The sequence below is a fragment of the Diospyros lotus genome, chromosome 2 (assembly GCF_014633365.1).
Source record: "Diospyros lotus cultivar Yz01 chromosome 2, ASM1463336v1, whole genome shotgun sequence".
NCBI classification, from domain to species: Eukaryota; Viridiplantae; Streptophyta; class Magnoliopsida; order Ericales; family Ebenaceae; genus Diospyros; species Diospyros lotus.
The window spans coordinates 4,294,974-4,322,971 of NC_068339.1; the positions used below are offsets into that span (position 1 = coordinate 4,294,974).

Genomic DNA, 27,998 nt, shown 5'->3' on the forward strand with positions numbered 1-27,998 from the left:
TTGTGGCGAGGCTTCCTTCTGATGTTTTGACAAGCATGTTTCACAAGTTCTATATATAGAATGGTTCTCTGTGCAATTTGTTGCTTGATGTAAATAACATGTTTTTGTTGATAAGAACAACTAGGAGGAGTGTGCAGTATTGAGTTAATTACCGAATTAAATAAACTCAACAGAACTGCATTGTTTGAATGGATATTGTTGGTTTGGTTCAGCTAGTTTTTTAATTCAGTTTGATTTGATTTTTTTTTTATTTTAGGTTAGTTCGATTCGATTTAATTAATTATGATAAAATAATTGAATCGATCTATCTCATTATAAATAACAACTTAATTACTTTGCAATGATCTAAGTTTATGCACTCTAAGAATAAGAGGTTAAAATTTACGTTAAAAAAAGGGAGTTAATATTGTTGTTTGTTTGTTGAATGTTGGAATTCAAAAGTTATTTATTTTTCTTAAAACTTAGTTTTGTGTTGAATGTTGTAATATAATTTGGTTTGATTTTTTTTTTTTGCTTAGAATTATATATTGATATTTTGAATTGTTATTGACTAACCATTATAGTTTTTCATTTAATTTGACCAAGTTAAAAAACAAAAAACATGCATCTTCTTTAAATTTCGATTTGATCGATTAACCAAACAAATCAAATTTTTCTTCGGTCGTTTGGGTTGATAAAAAACTATGAATTATTTGATTTAATTAATAAAGTTAGTTTAGCTCTGTTTAGTTTTTGAATATTGGTCGATTTAAAAAATAAAATTGAACCAATCAAATATTTAATAATAATGTTGAACCAATCAAATGTTCATCTTTAATATTATTATCAGAAAAAAAAGGTTGTGAATTAAATATTCTAATGTTTTGTAGCTGGTTAACATTTGGGTGGTTAATTTAGTTAATGTCTTGGATTTAAATTGGGAAATCAATGATCATTGGCATAAAATCTTAGAAAAATATAGAATTGATTGAATGTATTAGAAAATAAAGCACAACTTGAGATCTTATCTTATTGTTTAAGACTGACTCAAACAGTTTACTATTATATTTTTTATTATATTATAAATAATTCATTATCTATTTTTATTTTATTTAAAAATTTGTTATTGCTCCAGTTGCACTTATATTTTTCTCTCTATTTGACTACATATTTTATTTATTTAATAATAAAATTTATTTTATTTTATTTATATTTTTTACAAATATATAATATCATTCATTCAATACACAAATAAATAAAAAATCAAAGAGCATAAATTCAAATCTGTGCAAGATGATGAATAGCACACTACCGCTCATCCTGCTGCCCCTCATCTTGCTCCTTGCTGTTGACGGTGCTTTCATTGGTCATTACCTTCGTTTCAGTTATTCGTAATTGTCCCTATATCCTCGATTTCCTCTTCCGCATTGTTTACAATTTTTTTTTATCTAGATTTGTTGATCGGATCTCTTATAACATTGACGGTTGTTGTGGGGAGAGAGATGGCACGATGGATTGATTGATTTCACTCGCTAGAGATAAGGGTTTTAGGCTTTATCAAAATTTTAGGTTGCATTCTCTTTACTTTTTTATTTTTAATTTTGAGTTTTGAATTTATTTTTAATTTTATGTTTTGATAGTCTATTTTTAGAAAATTAAAAATACGTTCTTTTTATTATTTTGAAAAACTATTTCTCAAAACAGAAAATTAGAAAACGCGTTCTCTTTAAAATTTTGAAAATTATTTTTTAATAATATTTTATTTAATAAATTTGATTATTTAGTAAATTAGAAATATTAATGTCAATATATTATTAAAAAATATATACATTTTAAATTTAATGAATTTTGTAATATTTTTTTTCATTACAATAATAAAATATAAATAAATAAATATATTTTGAGTTTGTTTTGAATGAAAACACTCAAAATAATTTTTTGTTGTTTTGAGTTTATTTTTTATTTTTTTTTATTTTTAATAATAAAAAGAACATATTTTTATTATTTTAAAAAATTAAAAATTAAAAAAAACTTAAAAATAACAAAGAGAACGTGATTAGAATTTTCCATTAACTCACTAAATTTTACGTTGGCAAGCGACTTGACTTCCCTGTTGGAGTCAAGGGAAAGAAAAATGATCACTTTCAAGATTATATTCTTTTATTGGTAAATTTAGATATAATCAAATTAATAATCTTAAATGCATTTAATTGGTAATTTGAAATCCACCGACTCTAATTTATGAAGATTGGGTTGTACAGAGTCGCGGTTGGGTTTGCACGTGATTCCATGTTGGACGGAGATGCCCCCGCACGTGGTCTTGAACTCGCCGGCACCATAGGGCCAAAATCGGAAATTCGGCTTAAAATAATAACGGCTCAAAGGCGCGTCTCTCCAGATGAAACAGAAAAAAGAAAAAGAAAAAAAGGAAAGGAAATTAATTCGAATTCCCGCTAAGAGGTGGGGTGGGGGGCGAAGGCTCGCTCTAAGCGTTTTAAAATTTCAAAAAGATCCCTCCAATGGCTTCCAATCCCACCCCGCCATTCTCAACAATCTTTAGTAACGGTCTCTTCTCTCTCTCTCTCTCTCTCTCTATATATATATATATATCTATCTATCTGCACATACCCATTTCTTCCTCTCTCTCTCTCTCTCTCAGATCCAGTTCGGAAAATGGGTTTGCCTTCACCGTCGCAGCGTAAAGAATCGTCTATATCTCGCCATTATAGATATTGCAGGAAGCAGAAATCTCTGGGCCTATTGTGCACCAAGTACTCTCTCTAAGTTTTGCTCTATTTACATAAATATGCCGGCATCGTCTTGGATAATATCTCGGGTTTTTGAATATTTGTTTAGATGTATATTATTATATGCTACGTGAATGGGGAATTTTTTTTTACTTTTGATTGTTGACTTCTCTTCTTTTCGGGTAATTTGATAAAATTGTGCAGTTTTTTGGGCCTGTACAATCGAGATGGCGTAGAAACAATCGGTCTGGATAACGCTGCAGCTCAATTAGGTCTTGATCTGATCCCATCGCGTTCGTCTTCCTAATTTATTCTGAGAATAACGAACGTCTTTGATTTATCATCTAACTGGAGTGGTTTGGCAGGAGTTGAAAGGCGGCGGATCTACGACATCGTCAATGTACTCGAAAGTGTTGGTGTAAGATCTCCAATTTTTCTCATCCTTTTTGAAATTCAGCATGTTTAGCATCGCAGATCTGATTTCACTGATTCAATTTCGGTTTTGATTCGTGTTCAGGTTATTGCAAGGAAGGCTAAGAATCGATATTCTTGGAAGGGGTTTGATGGAATTCCCAAGGCCTTGCAAAAACTTAAGGTAAATTTTTGTTGTACTTCGTTTGATTTGCGTTCCAGATATTTAACTTGGCTCTATATTTAAGCGCCTTTGCATATTTAACTTAGCATCGCAGATCTGATTTTATTTTTTTTACGATACCACAGGAAGAAGGTTTGAAGGAGAACTTCAACGCAGTGGATGGGTGTAATTATGCAAAGGTGCTTAAACTAGGGTTTTCAGGAGGACAAGTCCTCGGGTTTTATATTTCTTTAATTATTATTATTATTATTATTTTAGCATTGGAATAAGGTTATTTATTAATTTAGCATATGAGATTTGCTAAGCTTAGGCCGAAGAAGAGTTATTGGTTCAACCAAACAAGTTTAGTCTATAGAGAGACTCAGTGGTTGAACTGGGTGGGAGGGATTTTCTTTAGTCTAGATCTCTTTGGTTGAACTAGCAAGTTTATGCTAACATGTAGCAAAAAATTGATAAATAACAATGGATCTCTCTTTCATTGCTGGTCTTGACACTTAGCAAAGTTTTCTTAGTGTTGGCATAGACTTGCTACTTTTTTCAGCTATAGTTATAGTGAGGTGCTCATCTATACTTTCTATCCTTTTCTCATTAGGTTTCAGACGACGAAGAAGATGAGAAAAACTCTGATCCAGTTAATTCAAGCCAGAATGACAAGTTAAACCATTCTTCCACTAGTGGAAACTCTGATCCAGTTAATTCAAGTCAGAATGACAAGTTAAACCCTTCTTCCACTAGTGGAAACTCTGATCCAGTTAATTCAAGCCAGAATGACAAGTTAAACCCTTCTTCCACTAGTGGATCTTCCACAACGTCCAAAACTGGTAAGGTGTTTAGACTGAATACAATAATTGCAAATTGACCTTACCTTTTTGTTTTGTTGATTGTAGACTACACGCTATACATAATTTAATCAATTGGGTCTATTTGTAATTTTTCATATTTCATTATTTTTTAACTCATGTACTCATTTTTGACAGAGAATCGGAGGGAAAAATCTTTGGGACTTCTTGCACAGAACTTTGTGAAGCTTTTCCTTTGCTCAAATGTATGGGGAAATATCAGAATATCTTGTGTTTAAGGGATTTGCTGTAGAAGGATGTTTAAGTTAAATTGTTTCAACCACGTCCTTTTTTTAGGTGGATACAATCTCCCTTGAGGAAGCTGCCAAAATATTGCTTGGAGTCGGAGATGCCCATGATCCAGCAACGATGAAAAGTAAATTACCCTTTATTTCCCTGTCTAAGTACTTGATTGAGTAAAAGATGATTGAAAAACTTTTTATTAACATTCTTATTATTAGATAATTCTGCAGCTAAAGTGCGACGGTTGTATGACATTACAAATGTGTTGTCTTCCATGAATTTCATTGAGAAGGTAAGCCATCATTGCGTTAATATTTTACTAGGAGAACCTATGAACCCTTTACATATGAAATTCAATTCTTAATTTCTCCCAATTCATTGAAATTATGTTCTAGAGGTCTAATTAGAAATTCGTCTTGAATGATATTCAGACCAATCATCCATATACAAGGAAGCCTGCCTTCAGATGGGTGGGAATGAGAGAAAAGGTTGATAATGGGTCTGCAAATGCTTCTGTTCTTGGTGAGTCCAAGAAAAGGATATTTGGGGTTGAGATTACAAACACCAATTCTAAGAGGAGCAAGATGGTTCCACCAATTGAAGGCAATCCAAACCAAATTACAAAGGTGCAGTTGCAAATGCCTGTGAAATGTGAGAATGAGGCCAACAAAGGTAATTTGGCGGAGGATACATGGCAGGGTTTAAAGGCTCACCAGTTTGGTCCATTTGCTCCAGTCAGTGTACCCAAATTTGGTGCTGCTGAGAACAAAGCGAAAAGGGGTCATGATTTGGAAAGCCTTGCGTCTAATTATCGCCCTAATTATCAAAATCAAGGTACCATTTGTGATTCAATATGCATTTCTGTTGAATTCCTCCAGCCGCACTGTTATTTATCAATTTAGTGGCATGCTAAACACTGTTAATAGCCCTATTACCATTACTATTGGTTTGTCATTCGATTATTAACATTAATATTTAGTTTATCAATTTAGTGGCATGTTATCGGCGCTATTAGTTGATTGAGTTGGTAATATTGCTCGGATATCAAATTAAGGCAGGCATTCCGTTTAATTGATTCACTTTCTGTATGAGCTACATATATATATATTTCTTGACATTAAAACATATTGATGTTTATTTGTTTTTTTTTTTCTCTCCAACGGAAAATGTTTCAGCGTTGATGGATCTCTTCACTCATTATGTGGAAGCATGGAAATCATGGTACTCGGAAGTTGCAGGGCAGAATCCAATACAGCTTACCTCCTTTTAGTTCATCCTCACCAAGTCCTCAACCAGATGATTGATTCCATTCTTTCTTGCTTTTAATTGACACCGAAGACATGGCCTAGTTGACTGCATATTCTCAATGCATCAATTTGGAACGGCTATTCTCTGAAAGTTGTAGGAATTTCAATATTTGGTTCTCAAACTTTTTATTTTTATTTTTATTTTTATTTTGGGTTCAGTAAATTAAGTATAGGTTCTCAGATTTTGTGCAAATAATCTTCTGCCAAATTTCAAGGTGATCTCTTGTGGGTATCCCAGGGTTGTCACTGATCCCATTAGCTATTATTTACGGTGATTTTTTTTTATAGAAACTTCAAGTCCTTTTCTCAGATGCCAATGCTATTCTATTTGCACTAAAATGTAAGTACCTTCCAAGATATGCAAAGGTACAAAGTTGACTGATCTTGAAGTTGAAATGGTGTTGAGCACAGATTCGGTTAGCTACTATCACGGCCAACATCATCAAGGATTACCATCTGATGAGCCTAATGCCAGGTTCTATTTGAGATTTGTAGAATTTTGTCCCCTCCCACTAGTTCAGTAGTTCCAAAGTGCTATGTTATTCGCAATAGATAACTTGAGTGAGGATGACATTTTTTCTGCAAATCTGGCTTCGAGGGTGACAGGTTTAACACCCCCCCCCCTTCTTTTTTTTTCAGTACAAGGGGAAATTTGTGATTAGGAACACTACGTTTATTCTATTCAACTCGGTGAGAATTAGTCAAGTGGTTATCCAAAATGCCCGAGTAATCCCAACCTATATTTTGTCTTTAATGAAGAATACAATGTTTATAACAAGTGACAATGTAATCCTGGAAAATGATGACTCATGCAACAGTAAGATGAGCCTAAATCCAAAAAAGTAGTACAGGAAAGTTGGCAGTAAACAGTTCGGGCAATCTTTTTCCGCTCTTATTAAATTCAAGAGGAACAATCTGTTTAGAAGCTGCACAATATTCAAAGATGGAAGGAGCAACTTTATATAGTCCACCTAATTAAGTAGATCTAATGCTTAGATTAATAAACTGTGAGGAAATAAAGCATCATAGCCTGCTTATGAAAATCTTAAAACCTTGTTTGGATTGGTAGTGTGTACAATCGCAATTCTCCTGTCCTAGAGAAATCTTCAAAGCTTTGGCCTTGGATACCAACCCCATGGCTCATCAGATACGTACTGGGTTACCTGCTTCACGCTCAAGTAGTTATCAAGCCCCCTGTGCACAAACAGCAGGAGAGATTAACACAGTCCTAATTTTTTTTCAAAGCATAGTCAATGTTGGGTCCGACGTATATAGTCCAAGTTTTATTGTAATTTACAGATGAAAGTATACGTCATCCCCTAGAGGATGGATGCATCTTCTTCAAGGAATTTGGATCTCTTACCGTGGGGCCCAATTTCACACCTGAATCAGTATCTAAAATCTGAAACTTTATCTACCCCAATTTCTACACCGAATTAGACATTTAGTATTTTTCAACAGATCTATCTGCTCTGATTATTTGAAGATAAGTATAAAAAGAGGATGTTTGAAAATTACCATTCTCCTAATTCACGCCCAAAACCACTGCGCTTCTTGCCTCCCCATGGAGCTTGACAAAAGCAAGGCTGTGAACAGTTTACCCAGACAATGCCTGCTTCGAGAGCCTAAGGAAGTAACATAAATCATAATTAAACAAGAAAAAATAGACGCAACCCTACTTCCAGTCTTTAAACATTATACCAAATAGGTCTCACCTTTGTCATCCGCTCACACCTTTCCAGATCTTTGGATATCACAGCAGCAGCTAGGCCATAACTGGGAAACAATACCAACTAGAGTTGGACCAAAATAAACAGAAACCATACCAGACAAGGAAACATCAAAATAGAGTCAACTCACTGGGTGTCATTTGCCAGTGCAATGGCTTCATCTTCAGTGCTAAATGTTTTAACACACAGAACAGGTCCAAAGACTTCCTCTCTCCAAATTTGCATAGAGGTGGTTACGTCGCTTATGATGGTTGGCTCAACAAAGTAACCTTTCTTCAAGTGCTGTGATTAATTAGAGGCAAGTCAATTATCCTATCAAATACAAAAACAGAGCAGCATAGACCTTGATAGAAAAATTCACACCTGAGGACGAACCCCGCCACACAAGATAGTTGCACCTTCATTCCTAGCTGTCGAGATGAGCTCCATTATCTTCTCATACTACAGTACACACATAAAATGCTCAAAATAATTAACAATTTTATAACAAATAAAATTGTTTGATCTACAACAGACAATCCAAGCCAAATTCCACTACTGACATGTAGAAATACTTGAGGCATGTTCAGTTATAGAGCACATTTTCTAATTTTTCAACTCAATTTTCTAATTGAATGGTTAATCTCCAATTAAGAAATAGAAAACTCAATTTTCTAATTTTTCAACTTTATACTATAAATTTGGAAACATCAAAAAGAGCTTCTCTAAATTTTCTAGAAATGAAGGCTATTGCTTTTTGAAACACAAAATGTTAAAGCATGTTTAGTTGTAAAATGGGAATAAAAAATTAAAAAATGTTTTCTACAACTGAACAGGCCCTTGGTCCCCAGGTCAATTAGTACAAGAAGTAACTTCTTCCTTTCTCCTCTCTTCATAAGCTTAGGATAAAAGATTTCACCATCTTTTCTCTAAAGTCTTCTATCACATTTGAAAATAGTTTTCTTCACATCACATAAGTCAAGAAATAAAAGCTTCAGGTGCCACAAGCACTAAAATGTGTTATAACAAGCAGTGAATTTATATAGATTAAATTAGTAGAATCAAGCCACTACAAATGAGTTTCTTTTAATAACATAAAACGCATTTATATGAGCATTATGGACCATTTTCAGAAGTTATCCTGATAAAACTCCATATACCTAGGTATATGTCAAATATATATCCTTTTAAGGAAATAGTAAAAACTTTGGGCTTGATTTGATAGAAGCACTAAGTTAACCATTCTTTGCCATGTTGATTTTGGCTAAGCAGTGGAATTTATGCTTCTAATAAAGTTTTCTTAGGCATTAGTTCACTATGGAACACTGATAATATTGTTCCTGTATAAGTATTTGGTAAACTACAGTCTACAAAGTTACATTAAGGAGGAATAAAGCATATTTAGAGTGGGTAACTTCATCTTTCTTTCACTCTTTGCTTTTTGGGGTGGGATACTCTATTGCCAGAAAGTATGGTCCTTACAAGACATGCCTGATGCCCCTTTTTTGTCCACAAATAGAATCAGAAAGAATGGAAATAAATTTATCATGACAAATATGAATGAACTTAAATATATAAACATGAGTTAGATTATCTACAAAGAAATATTAAAAGGTGGAGAAAGAAGCACAAAAATGTGCTTATGATTGTCTTGTATCAAATATTTATGAATTGCAATATATCCATCCTAGATTAAAGAGATACATATACGAATTTCTCAAAATCAGTAAAATTTATGTGCATTAGAGAATCAAACTTCATAGGCAGTTATGGATGGATCTACCTTCAACTGACAGGACTAAATGATAATGGCTCTTAACTTGTTTAAGTAAATATAACATTTTCTATAAGGAGCAGTTAACCTAGCTTTCAGCTAGAGAAGCGAAGGACAAAAACGCCTCCATTGTGAGATAAACCTTCCTTTGCTTTCTAACTTCCTGAAGAAGAAGAGAGTAGGATCTTCAGTCTTCTTACCTGACCTGCACTAACAACAGGGCCAAGCCGGCAGCCTTCTTCCAAAGGGTCTGATATTTTAATGCTTTTGCACCACTTCGCAAGTCTGTCCAAAAGTTCTGTAGCTATGCTTTCCTGAAATAGTTTAAATGATGTAAACAAGTCCATACTCAATCAAATTATTAACCACGTTGAAACAAAAAACACTAAATACAATCACGATAATGGTAAATGCCGACTCTAAGAATGTTGGTTTTTAAAGTCAGTGAGAGGAGGAGTTGCATCTGACTGAGAAAAGGGATCTCCAACATGCTTTCCATGTTCAAGAAAAATTAATCCATTTGATATTGCTGCAAAGGCTTTTCTTCTGCAGGTAAACTATTAAAAGTTTTAGCATCTGCTAATATACACCATACTGATACCAAATAGCACTAAAATAACAATATGTCACATTCCTAGGGTTACCTAGGGTTGTGATTGGAATTAGGGGGAAAAATCAAAATTAAAGAATTGAAAGAGGGAGAGAAATCAGCAGAAAGAGAGGAAGAAATTAGAGAGAACCAAGAGAGGAATAGAGAGAATTAGGAAGAAGGGGAATTCAATTTCATTTCACATGATAACCCATCCTCTTACGAGCATCCCTTTTATAGGCATAGCTAGCTGCTAACTGTATTCCTAACAGCACCCATGTGCTCCTAACAGATTGCAAAATATCTTCTAACAAACTATGATAATCCTATTACAATATTGCCCCTCTATTACTGATAACCCTATTACAATATTGCCCCCTCTATTGCTCCTAGAGTCATGACAATTCCCCCATTCTTGAGAGGTTTCTTGTCCCCAAAAAACTTATTATCGTTGAGCCGTTATTTCTTCATCCAATTCCCATTCTCACTGTTCGTTTAATCTCTCTTTCTCCTTCTAGGCTCATTCCTCTTTGCCTTTATGTTCATTCTCTTTTGCTTTTCCTGTGCTTGTAAAATGTTGTCTTAGTAGATCTCCATGCAAAGGCTCTCTTTACCCACCAATTTGTAAGTTCCAGCAATGTCGTGGGTCTTCATACATGAACTATGCTAGTACACGGTAGCAATTAGTAGTCCGACATCGACCTTTTCTGTCAACATCTTCCCAACTGCATGACAGTTTCTCTATTCAGCCCTAATGTTCTACTCCCATAGCTCAACGACTAGTTCCATGCATTCTTCCAGTAAGCCAACTCCTCTAGAACAAACTGGAACACTAGTACTTCCATCATAAATAAATGGTTCGATATCCACAGGAGAATGCTAAATTATTATCTCCAGGGTAAGGCTAACCCCAACAGTACCTTTCCACACTCTTAAATAGCTAAACTCTGACATTCATCAAGTGCCTTGCGTGTAAGCCTGTCAGTAAGAAGGGCACTTAGCAGCCTAGGAAGGTCCTTGTTTGCAACTGCACAGTACCTTAGTCCTTCTGCCTGCAACCTATTTACAATCACTTCTGTAAGATCGAGTTCCTGCCGAAGTTGTCTTGCCACCACCCTTTTTGACTTTCTTTTGGATGACAGAGGATGCCAAGCACCCAACCAAGACAAAAGCTCTGCCACCTTCTGCTTATGCTTTACCTTTATTCCTGCCCCATATCAAATTGCTCTCTAATAAACATGTGATATTTCATAACGTTCAGAAGAAGATTTTTTGTTTGCAACAAACCAATTCACAAAGGATAATTGCAGCTCGTGGCCAAACTCAATCTTGTCTCCCCCATGAATAAAAAATTTGACAGTACCCCTTTTTAACTGTGGAAAGAAGACAACCCTTATGCTGTACCTGTCAGCCTTTTCATCAATCTTTGGCCACTCATCATCAATTTTCGGTGCAGAGAAAAAATAGGTACCAACCTGGCTAGTATGATCTAAGGAAACTCCAGCCCCCTTTCTGCTGGATCTGGATTCTGGTTCACCTCATCTTCGGTCTAACTATTAGCCGACATCACCAATGAATCAATGTTTGATTCCCATGCTACTTCATCATGATTTATTGGTTGTCCTTTAAATTCCTTGGCCATTGTATTAGGATTCATTTCAACGTCTTTCTCCTCCGTTGGAGTCTCAATAATTCCTCCAGTTGCTGCCCTTTCTCCCTTTTTGTCTTGAATAACCTGCTCCATTTTAGGTCTTTCCTCACTTCTTGCAACAACCAGTCCGAATCTTAGGGCCTTAGCAGTCTTGGGAATACCTCCAATCTGCTGGCTACTCTTAGTATAATCATTAGGCTGCTGCCTGGCTCGTCACTTCTTTCATGAAGCCTCACCCTCTCTGCTGCTTGTTCTACTGCGGTGGGACACATCATTCTCACAATAGGTCTCAACACATCGTTAAGACCATCAATGAATTTCAACACAAAGTAAAATTCCTTTAAGGTCGGTTGAAAATTAAGCGTCACTGCCTTTAATTCCTCAAATTTGACCTTATAATCCGTGACCGACCTTTCTTGTGTTAGGCTATTGAATTCATCTCTAAGTACTTCTTAGAGAAGCATTCAATAGGAACACTAACCTGAAATTTCTGTGAGAAGAATCATCAAGTCGTCCACCTTTTGTTTGAGGTTATTGAATTCATTTCTCGTTGAGACCCATTCCTCCTTGAGTGTTTTCTCCCTTGACTTGACTGTGCACTTCCACTAAGTCCAGCGGCCGTCTCCATTGTTTAATTTTTTCTTTGAAAATCTTCCTTTGTAACAGTCTCTTCATCAGCTTCTAAGAATTTCTTTGGAAATTTATTCCAGTACTAAAATTCAGCACCAATTCTGCTTCAGCAATTGCCGTGACAGTTGCTGGAATTTGGTTCAGCAAGCGCACTCGGATCCACCTCAACCACTGCTTTAAGAAGTAGCCCATACTTAATCCGCCTCAAACAGAATCCGTTGAGATCTGGGTTTGCTTCAGCTTCAATTCTGGAGCGTCACAACATCACTCCTTGCTGAAGTAGCTCTAGTACATGGTCAGATGAATGAACCGCCAGGAGCTCGTTTGAGAGTTGGTTTGACTGCTTTGCTCTCGTTTCGGTAATGGAGGAAGAAGGGTGAAGCAACCGAAGAAGGGCCACTCAATTAACTCAAGCAACAGGAGTCGACGGCCAAGGAATTGCTTTCGCCTGGTATTTCCAAAATCTCATAGCAACTGGGATGGGTTCAAGAAGTCGCCCAGATCTGCTTCTCACCGTCTGGGTCGAAATCATCGACCATCAAAGCGGCAGCACCAACAACGCACCGGTCGGAAGCTTCACCGTCTGTGTCGGACTCGCCGACCGATCAAAGCAGTAACACCAGTAACGCACAGGTTGGAAGCTTCACTGTCTGGGTCGGAATCGCCTTCCGCTTTGATTTGCTAGAACCACCTATGACCAGCAACTCGCTGATGTTCCACAATCACACAAGAAATTTCTTCCCGTCATTGACTTCCTAATTTGTGCCAATCGTCGCAGGTTGCCTGAGTTCCAACCGAAAAACGATCGACTCACCTCTGGTCACCAATCGCGAACGCTCCTCTGTTCGCGTCGCCTCCAACCTGCTACTTGAATTCGCCAGAACGATGCACAACTTCTAAAACCAACTTGTGTTTCGCCAATTTCGAACCGAGAGTTGTTTTTGCTCTCTCGATTATGACCCATCCTTTGATTCCTCAGAATCTGATCGGACTTGCACTCACCTATCAAGAGCCGAGAACAACCGGTTTAAACCACCGCCGGAATTCAGTCATTCAAATCAATTGCTACGAGTTCGCTGGAATCACAGTCGAGGAACGATTGGCTCTGATACCATTTGTCACATTCCTAGGGTTGTGATTGGAATTAGGGAGAGAAATTAGAATGAAAGGATTGGAGGGAGAGAAATCAACAGAAAGAGAGGGAGAAATTAGAGAGAATCGACAGAGGAATAGAGAGAATTAGGAAGAAGGGGAATTCAATTTCATTTCACATAATAACCCATCCTCTTACAAGAAGCTCCTGCTAACTGTATTCCTAACAGCATCCATGTGCTCCTAACAGATTGCAAAACATCTCCCAACAAACTATGATAACAGTATTCCTAACTGCATGCCCCTAACAGATTGCAAAACATCCCCTGACAAACTATGATAACCCTATTACAATATTGTCCCTCTATTTCCCTTAGGGTCATGACAGAATATTTCCCTTCATCCACAAAAAGACAATAGACAAGTCAAACAAAAGCAGATAGAAGCTAGGATCTATGCCCTAGGGCACTTCCTAGAAAGTATGGCAGCAATGTTTGTAATGAAAATAAATCCAAGGCATATGACGTAACTATATCATGTACTTACTTGCACTACCAGGCGAGAGGTTGCACTACAAATCTGACCATTTGTCCAAAAGCAACCAAACATTATCCATTCAGCAGCTGTTTTGAGTGACAGACATGAGCAGTTAAATGCTAAAATCTAAAACCAGAATGACATCCACTTGTTTTCTATGCTGCAAGGTTACCCAAAAGAATGTGACCTTTTAATTTCATTTGTATTTAACAAACAAATGTAATATTCCCTTAATACAAAAATGCAGTCATCATTTGAACGGCAACAATGTAGATTTGAATGAATGGTCAAAGTTTGGCAGGCACTAACCTTTATCAAGGTCCACATCCTCAAAGACGAGAATGGGGCTTTTCCCACCAAGTTCAAGTGTGACTGGCTGCAAAAAAAGGCATAGGAACAGCATGAGAAGCATTAAATTAAGCATTAATCAACATGACAACTGGATAATACTATTGTATGTTACCTTGACAATTTGTGCTGCAGCCATCATGATCTTGCTGCCAGTGGTTGTACTTCCAGTAAATGCAATCTATTGGTAAACAATAATCTAGCTCTTAAAATATTATGGAAATTCGTAACAGAATGCAGACACCAGAATATGTGCTAAAATTTGTATTATAATCCCTCTGTCGCACAATGAGTGTTTCATTTTCTTTCTAACTTCTTCTTATAGGTCATGTGCTTGAAAGAAAAAGCCTTGGATACCTTCAATTTCCCACCTTTACACTCCTAAAAGTTGAACCAAATATATAGATGGTTGAGTCCAAGCATCAGGTGGGAGGGTGGTCATCTTGGAATAACAGATTGGAAGTATTAGTCATCAACATAATATGTGAGGTACAACTATACATCTCAGTGATGGGTTCTTTAATTCTTATAATCTCTTGTGAAAAGAAATTGGGGCACAGCTAGTTTAATTTTTGATAAAATAATTCTATTTTTGGGACAACCTAATATAGAATACATTATGCATGAGACAACTATTTTGCGTTGTGGTCTCATGCATAATGTATTCTATATTAGGTTGAGTTGTCACAACGCAATATACATATATATATATATATATATATTTGTTGGTTGCAGTTTGAACTAGATATGTCAAAGACCCATCCCATACCCTTTAACCAATTGTGGACGTGTACTTGCAAATTCCATGAAACACAGTGACAACTATCAAACCCTTCAAGATTGTCTATTTAAGAAAAACACACTTTGTGGACAGAGAACTGAACCTTGTCAACGTGCGGATGAGATGCCAGGGGTGCACCAGCTTCTGGGCCTAATCCAGTCAGAATATTAAGGACACCTGGAGGAAGACCCACCTCTCTACAAACTTCAGCCAACTCCAAGCAAGTACTGAATTGAATGTACGCATAAGCATTTGGCAAGGATAAACAATAAACGAAATAAAAGTTGGGCACGCAGAACACACACTGATGCCAACTCAGACGGCTTGAGAATTGCAGCACAACCAGCAGCCAGGGCAGGGGCAACTTTCCATGTAGCCATCAATAGAGGGTAATTCCTTCCATAGTCAAGACAAGAAAACAATTAGCTAATTAAGCACTGAAACATTGTTCACAGTATTAACGGAATACATTGGTACAAAAACCATCATTTTGTCAATTGACATAAAAAGCCAGAGTAACCACAATAACAGGTATAGCCCATCATCCCAGGAATAGCTAGCTAGATTTGAAATACATAACCTTGATGCTTGCAAACATATACTCAAGAGCCAAAATAGGGGGAAATCAAATTAATGCTTTTAGTAACACTTAGTGAGCCCCTAAGCAATTATTTACATGCTAAATAAAAGCACCAGGAATGTGCAAAATCCATTTTCTTGTGCACCATGGAATGTAGACATACAATATTGACGTCTAACTTAGTAGGTTGACACTATAAGGTCCATTTCACTATGAAACAGGACAAGCACACACGTACCAGACTGTCAAATCCTGAAGTACATTATTGTCTACATTTTCTTAGTTACCATTCCATTTGTTTGTCTACATTCTCAATAGCACTAAGAAGCATAGGTCCCTTATGGACACATCAACAGCTCTGGTCAATTTCCTCCAATGGAAAGAGTCTAGCCTGAATTAAGTTACCCCTATATGAAACCTCGTAGCTTTAAGGATGAAGCTCAGTATACATGCAACTGACATATATTAGTTCTATTACGACAATCACATACTTGATCCAGTAAGATACCAATCCTCTCACTTAGCCACAAAAGCGTTTTTGGACATGTTTAAAACAGCTTCAGCACGGTTAGAATTGTATTATTCAAGATAAAACAGTATATTTTCTTAAAAAAACATGTCAATTGACCTCAGGTCAATATGAATTAATTAGAAATGACAGGATAAATTCCCATACAAGCTGCACAAAGCCAGCCACTAGTATGTGCAGTCTTAAGCACCTGCATAGATGACTTTGGAAACCATGCATATAAAGGGCAAGGACCAGTGCCTATAAAGTAAATGAACAGTGTTATCTCTTCATTATTACAGCAAATCAATTAACAAAGAACAATATTTACAGGCATTTTGCACCTTTCAGATAAATTTATGTAATCACCAAGGAGCAAACCCAATGGAGAACAGAACCTCATTACTGAACAAAAGGAAGCATCAGATACCATGGAGTGATAAGTCCAACAACACCAATTGGTTCCTTTAAAACATGAGACTTGAATGTCTCCATTGGAAGAGACACAGGAGCCTTTTGCTTTGCATCCAAGCCTTCAGCAATGTCTGCATAGTACTCAAAACATCCAGCCACGTCATCCTGCATGTTGAGGACAGGCACATAAGCCCCTTACACATAATAGCAAATTATAAATAATAACAATCATCATGATAAAAACAACTGCTGAACTGTAATGGACACACCATATCCCATGCAGCTTCCTCCAGGGGTTTTCCGCAATCAATAGCTTCCAGTTTAGCTAGTTCAGACTTCAGTTCTGTTATCTGCATACAATTAATGAAGCAAGTAATCAAGGAAAGCCACATTAATTTAATTAACCTACAGAACATTTTGGCATAAATGAAAATTAATGGGCTCGCATATCCAAGAAACCAGCACCCATTACTCTGAATCTAAGCTATTAAGGTTAGATATGCTAGAATCAACATAAGCATGTAACATCAACAATACCACTTCATTATCAACACACCCCATAAAAGTTAGATATTCTAGAATCTAATTACAATGTCATTAAGTTGGAGAGTTCACAACTAACAATCACAAATCTCATCAAGGACAACGGTTGAGTACAAAGACAGAAGGGGGTATGCCTTCCCAAATGCTTGTACCTTTAAGAGTGAATTGCAGTGCTCAACCAGAATATCCATTTGTGCTACTCAGAAGCTTACAAACTAAACATTTAAGAAACCATCATCCCTTTTTTTGCTCCTGGTTTATATTGTACGATAAGCATGTAAAGGTCCATTATCATTTTATTTACTCCTTGTTTTCTATTTTTAGTCTCCAACTTGAATTATTAAATGCTGATGAGCATTAAACTATTAATTGTATTACTGACCTTATTCCCACTGTTGTCCTGGGAATGCATCCAATGCCTATACATTTTAGCATGCATCCATACGATGTAGATTTAATACAATTATACCATCATATAAAGCAATAATTCTAATATGGGATTCACGACTTGTGAAGCCTCTATCACTTTTCGTGACAATTTTAACCTTAAACAATTTATTTATATACTCGCTGGACACTCATAATTTGAATCCATTTTTTGGAAAATATGAAAATTAATATCTATTGTGTGCATTATACATGAACTGCTTCAGTTTTTTGTTTCCCAATTTTTCTGTCTCACAAACAGATAAGAGGACAAATAAGAAAAGAAGAAAAGAAAGAGAGGGCTCAGGAACATCATATATTCCCCCACTTCTATATTGAATGAGAGTGCTAGAATACCCCAAATATAAAGTGTTTATGCTTGCAGAAGATTCTAAAATTTTCCAGAAAGAAATGTTGACTTGTAATGCAGATAGAAAACAATCAACATCTCACTATATGTACCTTGGCAGCTATAGCACGCAAATACTTAGCCCTATGTGCCCCAGAGGCTGATGCCCAATCTTTCCCTTTATTTCGGGCAAGGGCTCTGCGAGCAGAATCTACGGCAATGTCCACATCTTCTTCTGTAGCAGCAGGAATATCCCCTGGTAATGACATGGTTCAAGACATCAATATCCAAGAATTCAGAAAATGGTTCATACAATTTGAATTGGACAAAACATTAATAACATAAATCGAGGTCCACCTGATCACATCAAACACAAGAATGTTTGAATGTTTTGCCATGATTTTTTTACTAATCATCCTCAGAGAAAAATAGCACTAAATAGCAGTCTGCAGATTAGTAGTAATCTAAATGTGGGTGTGGATGTTGCCTAAGGGGATGTGGTCACCCAGCCAATGATTTCTGTTTTCCAGTAAATTTGTTTGAAATTAATTGCTATACATTATTCGTACCAAATCATGTTTACTATAATTTTAGATCTTTTTTTATTTTAAATGAATTTCACGAATTCTGATATATCATTTAGTGTATACACAATATCTTATGCATATTTTTAAACCACTCAAAAAATCATGAAAATAAGAAATGTAGCATTTCACTTTATCTTTGATTATAAAGCTCAATTTTATCATTTCCAATTCAGACTTAACCACTCCAAGCCTGTTGGATAGGGTTTTGAGTTAAGAACACGACGAAGACAAAAAAATATTGGTTAATGTAGAAGAAAGCTGAAAAATTGGTATATATTTCTTGTACTCTTCACAAGGAATGGTTACAATATATATAGGAGAAAGAAACTAATCAAATCCCTATAACTAAGGAAAAAAGAAGGAATCCTAATTACATCAATTACTAATTTACATCAATCAATCAATCCCAACAATTAAGATCGATTATAATCAATCCCATAGATTGTGGGATAATTGAGATTGATAATCAATCCCATAAATTGAGGAATCAATCAACAAGAATCAATCAGTCAACACTCCCTCTCAACCTGATGAATAAATATCAATAATTCCCAACTTGCCTATAAGGTCCTCAAATCTCTTGATAGGTAGTCCTTTTATTAACACATCAGCAATATGATTTTTTGAGGTAACAAAGGGTATACAAACTTCCCCAGCTTCCAGCTTTTCTTTAATGAAACGTTTATCAATCTCAACATGGTTGGTCCGGTCATGTTGCACAGGGTTATGTGCAATACTAATTGCTAATTGATTATCACAGAACAACTTCATTGGTCCATAGCTAGAGATTTTTAGGTCTTCTAGCACTATTTTTAGCCACAATAATTCACACAAGCCAAGTGTCATTGCCCTAAATTCAGCTTCTGCACTAGACCAAGCCACTACACCCTATTTTTTACTCCTCCAGGATAACAAGTTGCCTCCAAGAAAGACACAATACTCTGTAGTTGACCTCTTATCCACCAGTGAGCCCCCATAGTCAGAATTTGTATACCCTGCAACTTTTAATTCCTTTCTCGATCTGAACAATAAACCTTTCCTTGGAGTTGCCTTTAGATAGCACAATATTCTCCTCACTGTTTGCATATGTTTATCGATTGGATTATGCATAAACTGACTCACCAAGTTGACAGCAAATGCAATGTCAGGTCTAGTGTGAGATAGGTGAATCAAACGACCTACCAACCTTTGATACCTTCCTCTTTCTACTGCTGGACCATCAGCATTTCCTAGCTTCAGATTAGGCTCTAAGGGAGTACCTGCTGACCTGCCACCTAGCATCCCTGTTTCCTCCAACAATTCCATGGTATACTTTCTTTGAGAAAAAATACAAACACTAGAGTAGTCTACTTCTATTCCCAAGAAGTACCTAAGCTTACCAAGATCTTTGATATCAAATTCTCGAGCCAAATCTTTCATTAGCTGTTGTTGCTCATCAAAGTCATCTCCAGTGACAATAATGTCATCAACATATACAAGCAATGTTGTTAGGCGGCATGCTTCGAATGTTTAATAAATAGGGTGTGATCTCTCCTACTCTGCCTATATCTCATGCTCTTCATTGCTTTAGAAAATCTATTAAACCAAACCCTTAGGGACTGTTTTAACCCGTAAAGAGCTTTCTTCAACTTGCAAACCTGTCCTGTAACTCCATTATTGAAACCAGGAGGAGGTTCCATAAAAATTTCCTCCTCTAGATCACCATGTAAAATTTTTTTTTTTATATCTAATTGCATCAATTGCCAACCAAAATAGCTAGCTAAGGATAAATAATCCTTATAGTGGTCATCTTTGCCACGGGTGCAAACATTTCCAAGTAGTCAATGCTGTAGGTTTGAGTATACCCCTTTGCTACCAACTCGGCATTATCTTTCCAAAGTACCATTTGCATTGTACTTTACATTGAATACCCATCTACATCCCACAGGCTGCACTCCTTTTGGTCTAGGCACCATTTCTTAGGTCTGATTTTTCTCTAAGGCCCTCATTTCCTCTTACATAGCATGTACCCAATTCTGATTCTGCAATGCCTCTTCTACAGGCTTAGGAACGACTATAGAATCAAGGGAAGATAGAAAGCTCTTGTGTTTGGGTGACAAACGATGGTAAGAAATAAAATTGGCTATAGGATGTTGTGTACAACTCCTAATTCCTTTCCTAACAGCAATGAGCAAGTCCAAATCAATGCATATAGGGTCAGAATAAATAAGAGACTAAGTTGATTCCATACCTGACATTTGGGGCAAAGTTGGTCCTTACATAGCACATGGATCAGGCTGACCCTTCCTATTGTACACATAAGGTGATCCTTTGAACCTTGTGTCATGACCCAAGTAGTAAGTAAAGGGCAATATAGTAATAGTATTATAATAATAGTTAGAAGATATTTTAGAAGCACATGGGGTGCATGTGCTAGGCCGTTACTGAGCTTGTAATGCCTATATAAGCCTACTGCTATTGGTTTGTTAGGTATGCTGAAATTGATAATAGAAAATCTGATTCTCTCTCTCACCAATTCTCCCTCTCGTTTCTCTCCAATCTGCTCTCCCTCATTTCTCTTAACTTTCTCCCTAATTCTCTTCAATCCCCCCCTTCATTTCTTCTTTGTTCTTCCCCAATTCCTCTTCTAACCCATCACGAACCCTAGGTTCGTGACAAATGGTATCAGAGCAGTCTATCCTTAGCTGTGGTTGTGATTCGAGTTGAAGATCGGTAAAATTACTTCCAACGATTAATTCCTGTAGGCGCGGCTGGGTGTTGCGATTTTGATCGAGAATTCCAACCGGAGTTTTGTGGGGTACTGCTGCTTTGATTGGTCAGTGATTTCGACCCAGACGGTAAGAAGCGGATCTGAGCGACTTCTTGAACCCATTGTAGTTGCTACCAGAACTTCAGAAATACCAGGTGAGAGCAGTTCCTTGGCCGTCGACTCCTTCTGCTTGAGTTAATCGAGTGGCCTTCTTCGGTTGCTTCACCCTTCTTCTTCAGTTGCTTCACCCTTCTTCCTCCATTACCGAAACGAGAGCAAAGCAGTCAAACCAACTCTCAAACGAGCTCTCGACGATTTATTCATCTGACCATGTACTAGAGCTACTTCAGCAAGGAGTGTTGTTGTGACGCTCCAGACTTGAAGGCGAAGCCAACCCATATCTCTGCGGATTCCGTTTGAGGCGAATTAAGTCTGGGCGACTTCTTGAAGCAGTGGGTGAGGTGGCGTTCATTAACCGTAAGCCACAGAAGCAGAAGAGTGGATCGATTTTCTTGGAGGCGAGCAGGAGGTCCATCCGCGGCTGCAATTTCAGTGAGCTGGAGTTGAAGTGGTAAACCGGCGCTGGCTGTTCGATCTTCAGGAGAACTGACAAACTCCTTACCAACATGATTTCCTACAGCTGGGCGAACCCCTACCTGTGTCAGTTCTCTACTCTTTTTTCTATTGATTAGTTGATTAATTTCTGGTTGAATCTCAGAAATTGAGTTCAGCACACAAGGAGGTGAGGTCGACTGATATTTGAGGTTTGGAATTGGAAGACGACTTGGCCAATTGATTCCGACACAAGGAGCTTGACTCTCAAAATTTGAAGGCGATTGCAGAAACCTGGATCAGCGGGCGATCTAAATTAGTTCCGTGACTTCGGCGATTTCGGTTGTGAAGGTGACCACTGTAGCGCTTGATTCACACTTTTGATGGAGATCTAGGGATTCTAGGAGGCTAATCAAGTTGCTAGAACTGTGCAACTTCTTCTGCTGCTACAATAAACTTGACCTTGAAGCAGAACAGTGGCTGCAATTTGCCACTTCTTGGATCAGCTTTAGGATGACTGTTGAGAGGTACACGCTGAAGAGAAGTGAGGGGTTTAGGATGTACAAAGCTCCTGTTTATTGGCCTTCGAGTTGTCCTACTCGTGAAGCTAGGGGAGGCAGCGCATACAGGGAGCAGATGAGCCTTCAATTGCAGCAGAAGAAAGCTTCACTTTCAGCTGGAATGGAACCTCAATGGCAGCCAAAGGAGGCTGCATTTTCTGTTGGCAGCAACAAGGACAAAGGAACCAGCAGTGGGTTTGATGAAGAGTGCAAGGAATTCGGTCGAATGTTCCGCGAGAAGCTACAAGAGTTTGCAATGATACTGATTAAGAAATATCATTACAACTTTCTGGTGGAATATTTTGATGATTATCACGGAAGCTTTAACAAGGAGGAATTCCTTGGAATGGAGAAGCAAGAGGAGAAGCTGAAAGAAAGAGCAAACAAGGAAGCAAGGAGCATTGATCATTTTATGGAAGAGTTGGAGCATGAATCAGAAATGAAGGAAAGGCGGAACCAAGAGCGTGGTGAACATTGCAGTGAAAATTCTGCCCCATCCAACCGAAATGATGAGCTGCCAGATGATTTTAAACCAGATGGGAAGCCTGGATCAGTTGATAATGAGCTGCAAGCTACCAAGCTTAAGGTTGGGAATATGTCTCCTCAGGTGGATGAAAATTCAGTTATTAAACAAGCGATAAATCATGTTGGGACTAAAGAACCATTGGCTGGAACTGAAGAAAACTTGTCAAGGGTAACCAATGATTTTGAAGAAGTAAAGAGAGGTTACAAAGACATCAGTTTAGGCTAAATGTTGCAAGAGAAAGAAGCTAAAAATTGTGTTGAGAATCAGTCTACAAATCAGATTGATGATGAGAACTGCTATGAAGATGGCTTACTTGTAGCTGAAATATCTTCCGATGTTGTGAAGGTGTGTAGATCTGATCCTAAAATATGCCACAATGTTGCTGTAAATTTTGAGGTTGAGGAGCAACATCAATTGAAGGTTGAAGGACTGCAAGTTTCAGTTGTTGCTTGTGACCAGAAGCAGCTAAATGCAATGAAGGCACTAGATGATGATATATTGACTGGATTTGGCATCATATTGGATCCTCAATCTATGGGTACAAGCTATCTTAATCTGGTAGCTATCACCAACCCACGGGAAATGGTATGCCGCTCCTTGGAAGAAGATGCAGCTTTGATTGCACTGATTATCATTTCGGTTTTACCCGAGGAGTATCCAAGAACAAAGAAGAAGCGGCCTAGAAAGGGAATGATAAAGGAAGGAACAACCAAGCTAGAGAGAGTTGGTATTGGTTGAGGAGTAATGGTTAAATTGTTGTAAGTTCTTGGGGACAAGAACTCTCTCAAGGAGGGGGGAATTGTCATGACCCAAGTAGTAAGTAAAGGGCAATATAGTAATAGTATTATAATAATAGTTAGAAGATATTTTAGAAGCACATGAGGTGCATGTGCTAGGCCGTTAGTGAGCTTGTAATGCCTATATAAGCCTACTGCTATTGGTTTGTTGGGTATGCTGAAATTAATAATAGAAAATCTGATTCTCTCTCTCACCAATTCTCCCTCTCGTTTCTCTCCAATCTGCTCTCCCTCATTTCTCTTAACTTTCTCCCTAATTCTCTTCAATCCCCCCCTTCATTTCTTCTTTGTTCTTCCCCAATTCCTCTTCTAACCCATCACGAACCCTAGGTTCGTGACACCTTGCAGGAGATATCACTAGATTTGGTATAGGGTCAAGAGAATCACGACATGTTGGAGAATCTAGTATGGGAGAGCTAACTTGAGGGGAAGAAGAAGCTATAGTGTCAGGAACAGGTTGTGACTGAGGTGCAGGAGAAGGTAGCAGCCGCATTGAGTCATCCAAACTTGGCAGCAAAATCTGGTCACTCATACTCTCCCCCTAGTGACCAGAAGGAAAAGAGCAGAAAAATAATTGGTTCTCCACAAAAGTGACATCCTTAGAGACAAAACTTTCGTGTGGAATGATGGTAATATTTATATCCCTTTTTAGTAGGAGAATAGCCTAGAAAGACACATCAAAGGGCCCTAGCATCAAATTTGTCCCTTTGTTGTTTAGACACATGAACAAAAGCCACACGCCCAAACACTTTAAGGGGAAGAGGAGTATGAAGACCAAGTTCTGGGAAGTGGGATGTGAGACACTGAAAATGTCTGAGATGACCTAGCACCCTAGAAGGAACCCTATTGATAAGATATGTGGCAATTAACACTGCCTCATCCCAAAAAGGATTTAGGCACAAAATGCTAGTGTAAGAGAGCCCTAGTGACATTTAGGAGATGCCCCATCTTTCTTTTAACAACTCCATTTTGTTGAGGGGTGCCAACACAAAAGGATCCATGAATAATCCCCTTTTGCTGGAAAAAAAAAAATTTAAATGATAGTTAAAGTAGTCCCTTAGATTATCAGTTATGTACCTTTTAATTGGCACTCCAAATTGGGTGAAAATCATGTTGTGAAATGATGGGAGGATGTTACAAAGGGCTGATTTATCTTTCAATAAATAAACCCATGCCATCCTAGTACAATCATCAACAAAAGAGACAAACCACTTAGCCCCAGAACAGTTAGGAATTTTAGAAGGCCCCCACACATCAAAATGCACCAAAGAGAAGGGAAACAAGGATAGTTTATTACTGATAGCATAGGGAACTCTATAATGTTTAGACAATTCACACACCTCACAATGTAATTCATTAATATTCAAACCACAAAACAGACTTGGAAACATTGCTTTTAATAAAAGGAAAGGAGGATGTCCTAGTCTAAGACGTTGAAGCCATACATTATTTCAGGTAGAGGTTGATTAGGAAGAGCAGGCTAGAGTGGGTTGATCTCCTGTAGGTAATTCAAAGGCCTCTTGGAAGTAGTACAACCCTTTATGTGCTTTAGCAACACCAATCTTCCTTCTCGTGACCAGATCCTAAAACATACAGTCATGAGGAGAAAAAGTTACACAACAATTAAGATCTTGGGTAAGTTTGTGCACTGAAAGAAAATTGGTAGATAGGTTAGGCACATAGAGAACATGTTGTATTTAAAAATCAGGATTTAAACACACTTTTCCTTGCCCAATTATAGGAACAAATTGGCCATTAGCAACTGTAATTTTTTTGTAGTTATTTATGGGTTCATGGGTCTCAAAAGTTTTTAGGTTAGGTGTCATATGGTCAGTAGCCCCAAAATCCAATATCCATAGTTCATTCCTAGTTGTTTTAAAGCAATTGAGATTTTAGAATTAAAGCACATACCTGCTTGAGGTAGAGAACATGATTCCCCATGGAAAGTTTTAAGGAAGGTTTTCAACTTACTCATCTCCTTTGCATTTAACTCCACTAGGTCTGGGATGATAGTAGGCTCACTCGTTTTAGCAGATTCTTTTGCTTCTTCAGTTAACAGGTAAACTCTTGTGGAGTTCTTAGATGACAGGTTCTTGAATCCCCCCATTTTGCTCAATACGATCTCCTTACCATGCAGTTTGAAGCATGTCTCTCTCGTGTGTCTTGGCTTCTTGCAATAGGAACACCATACTCCCTCTTTGTTTTGTTTAGGAACAACTTGATCCTTTCCTTGAAACGTTTTTGACCATGCACTCTGCATCTTATTAGAAATCATAGCAGAGCCTTCCTGATGATGGTCATTAAACATGGTTGTCCTCCTATGTTCCTCATTTCGAAAACTATAAAATAGATTTCATTCAAAGATAGCATTTTTTTTACAACTAAGGACTTGTGTCCTAACCTGATCAAATTCAGGATTGAGACCAGCCAAAAATTCTACTATTCTATCTCTTTCTAGCATAGAGGTTAGAATAATAACATCTTCACTACATACCATCTTGATATCTTGATAATGGTTTAACTCAAGCCAAAAACCATTCATCCTATTATAGTAATCAGCCACATACAAGGATCCTTGTTTTGTGCTATTGATTTTAATCTTAATTTCATAAATAACCGAGGCATCTTGTACCTTTAAGTAAGTCATCTTGACAATCTCCCAAATGTCCTTAGTTGTAGATAGGAACATGTAGTTTTTGCTCACCTCGGGTTACATCGAACTCCATAGCCATGACATCAACATTGAGTCTTCTATATCCCAGGCAGCAAACGTAGGATCTGTAGCTTTAGGGTCTGGTCCAGTGAGGTGAGAAATCCCCTCTACCCTTCAAAAAGGTTCTCAATAGTTGAGACCATTGAAGGTAGTTACCTCCATCCAATCAGTATGAATGATGCATACCAAGCAGCTCACCGGAAGAAGAACTTCCGGTTGATGGCTCTATTGGTATTGCTTCCCTTGTTGACATGGGAGAAGCAATTTATGAGATCTCAGAAATTGTATGGAATGATGAAAAGAAAAGATGAAGTGAGAAGCAATCGGATTATAGTGGCAATGAAGGCCAGAAGAGAATTGAGTCTTCTTTAGGCAACAATCGGCTTTGATACTATGTAGAAGAAAGCTGAAAACTTGGTATATATTTCTCTTACTCTTCACAATGAATGGTTACAATATATATAAGAGAAAGAAACCAATCAAATCCCTATAACTAAAGAAAAAAGAAAAAACCTTAATTACATCAATTATTAATTTACATCAATCAATCAATTCTAACAATTAAGATTGATTATAATCAATCCTATAGATTGTGGGATTGTTGAGATTGATAATCAATTTCATAAATTGAGGAATCAATCAATCATCAGTTAATAAATGAGTTCTTTCAATTGTCCAATGTAAGATGCAACAGGACGCTACCACTAACATTGTTAGGGATTTCATTCGTCCTAACCCGAGATTAACAGTTGGTTTTCCATTCAGCTTGTTACAAACGACTCGGAAAATATCTCATACCTCCTCCTCCCTTCCTCGATCTCCTCACCAATAAACTGTGAAGCTACTACACGGACTGCTGATCATTTTCTCAGCAAACTTTAGTGCTATGCAATCAAAAAGTGTTACGAAATTGAATTGAATACAAATCACAATCAAATCATCAATCACACACACGAACACATTATTTTACGCTGAAAACCCAAATCGGAAAAAATCACGCCAGAAATAACAAAATATCACTAAGCAAATATTGCTACAACAAAAGTGATATTGTCATTACTAAAATATCACTTAGATGATATTACTATTACTAATTTTAGTACATTGGAACCTATTTATAGAGCTAAAATTATGTATAAATGTACATAAAAAAATTATATTCTGATCAAAAAATAATTCATGAGAATATTATCTAGATGACATAAATGTCACTCAAAATCAAATTTGACAATGTCCTAATCACCTTCAAATTTAAAATTTTAATAAGATCAAATTAGAAAATTCAATCAGAAATCAATTACGATTTTGAATCATAATTATCACAAAAATAAACTAAAAGAAGCAGATCAAGCTGAAGTAAAGAGTACTAAACGAAACGTAGAATCGATCAGCGAACGATTCCAGAACAAAACATTAATCAAACACACACAAGTGGTATACATAAAACGGAACCTATGCTTTCTTCGGTAGCAGGATTGACGACGGGAATGCGTTTCTTCTTGACAGGTTCTCTCCACTTGCCGTCAATGAACAGCTGACGATGCGGAATCGCCATATCCCCTCTCTATCTGTGAACGTCGGTTTGCCCTTATACTGTTCTTGGCTTACTCTTTACTCCACTTCGGGGCTTTGTCAATTGCTCTCGGCTGCATTTTCAATCAATTATTACTGAAATCTCACACCCACCACGTGCCAACCATCAAATCGCAATCTCAGATCCCAATATTGTCAACAGGCATGGTTATTTCTGACAAATGAGTTATTTTTATCAAATAAATAATTAAACCCTTCAATTATTATAAATATTATTTTAATATTATTGGGCGTAACATTAAATTAGTTATTGAATTTTCACACAAAAACTAAATTAGTT

The 27,998-nt window shown here is 37.1% G+C and overlaps 2 protein-coding genes across 3 annotated transcripts; one reads left to right on the forward strand and one right to left on the reverse strand.

Annotated features, from left to right (window-relative positions):
* The first annotated feature begins 2,540 nt into the window (after positions 1-2,540).
* On the forward strand, positions 2,541-6,312 carry LOC127794390 (E2F transcription factor-like E2FE). Of its 2 annotated transcripts, none has more exons than XM_052325426.1 (11): positions 2,541-2,750; positions 2,931-2,998; positions 3,092-3,144; positions 3,244-3,321; positions 3,447-3,500; positions 3,914-4,142; positions 4,299-4,366; positions 4,458-4,536; positions 4,622-4,695; positions 4,835-5,237; positions 5,579-6,312. In XM_052325426.1, exons 1-11 carry the CDS (start codon positions 2,653-2,655, stop codon positions 5,671-5,673), a joined length of 1,299 nt encoding a protein of 432 aa, XP_052181386.1. In that variant the 5' UTR covers positions 2,541-2,652; the 3' UTR covers positions 5,674-6,312. The 2 variants fall into 2 exon arrangements, with proteins under 2 accessions (XP_052181386.1, XP_052181387.1); XM_052325427.1 differs by having other exon boundaries at positions 4,634-4,695.
* A 268-nt stretch (positions 6,313-6,580) lies between these two features.
* On the reverse strand, positions 6,581-27,804 carry LOC127794389 (aminoaldehyde dehydrogenase 2, peroxisomal). The gene is made up of 15 exons (XM_052325425.1): positions 27,578-27,804; positions 17,755-17,897; positions 16,593-16,673; positions 16,340-16,488; positions 15,125-15,217; positions 14,925-15,048; positions 14,156-14,221; positions 14,002-14,068; positions 13,702-13,778; positions 9,394-9,507; positions 7,804-7,881; positions 7,571-7,722; positions 7,426-7,486; positions 7,229-7,335; positions 6,581-6,904 (listed from the first exon to the last, which is right to left on the reverse strand). Exons 1-15 carry the CDS (start codon positions 27,678-27,680, stop codon positions 6,817-6,819), a joined length of 1,503 nt encoding a protein of 500 aa, XP_052181385.1. The 5' UTR covers positions 27,681-27,804; the 3' UTR covers positions 6,581-6,816.
* Between the last annotated feature and the right edge of the window lie 194 nt (positions 27,805-27,998).

Coding starts and splice junctions, on each gene's coding strand:
- LOC127794389 (XM_052325425.1), bottom strand. CDS start 27,680: ATGGCGATTCCGCATCGTCAGCTGTTCATTGACGGCAAGTGGAGAGAA. Junction 14,069..14,155: donor CTGCAGCACAAATTGTCAAG/GTAACATACAAT, acceptor CTTTTTTTGCAG/CCAGTCACACTTGAACTTGG. Junction 7,487..7,570: donor GCACTGGCAAATGACACCCA/GTGAGTTGACTC, acceptor ATTGTTTCCCAG/TTATGGCCTAGCTGCTGCTG.
- LOC127794390 (XM_052325426.1), top strand. CDS start 2,653: ATGGGTTTGCCTTCACCGTCGCAGCGTAAAGAATCGTCTATATCTCGC. Junction 4,143..4,298: donor TTCCACAACGTCCAAAACTG/GTAAGGTGTTTA, acceptor CATTTTTGACAG/AGAATCGGAGGGAAAAATCT. Junction 5,238..5,578: donor CCCTAATTATCAAAATCAAG/GTACCATTTGTG, acceptor AAAATGTTTCAG/CGTTGATGGATCTCTTCACT.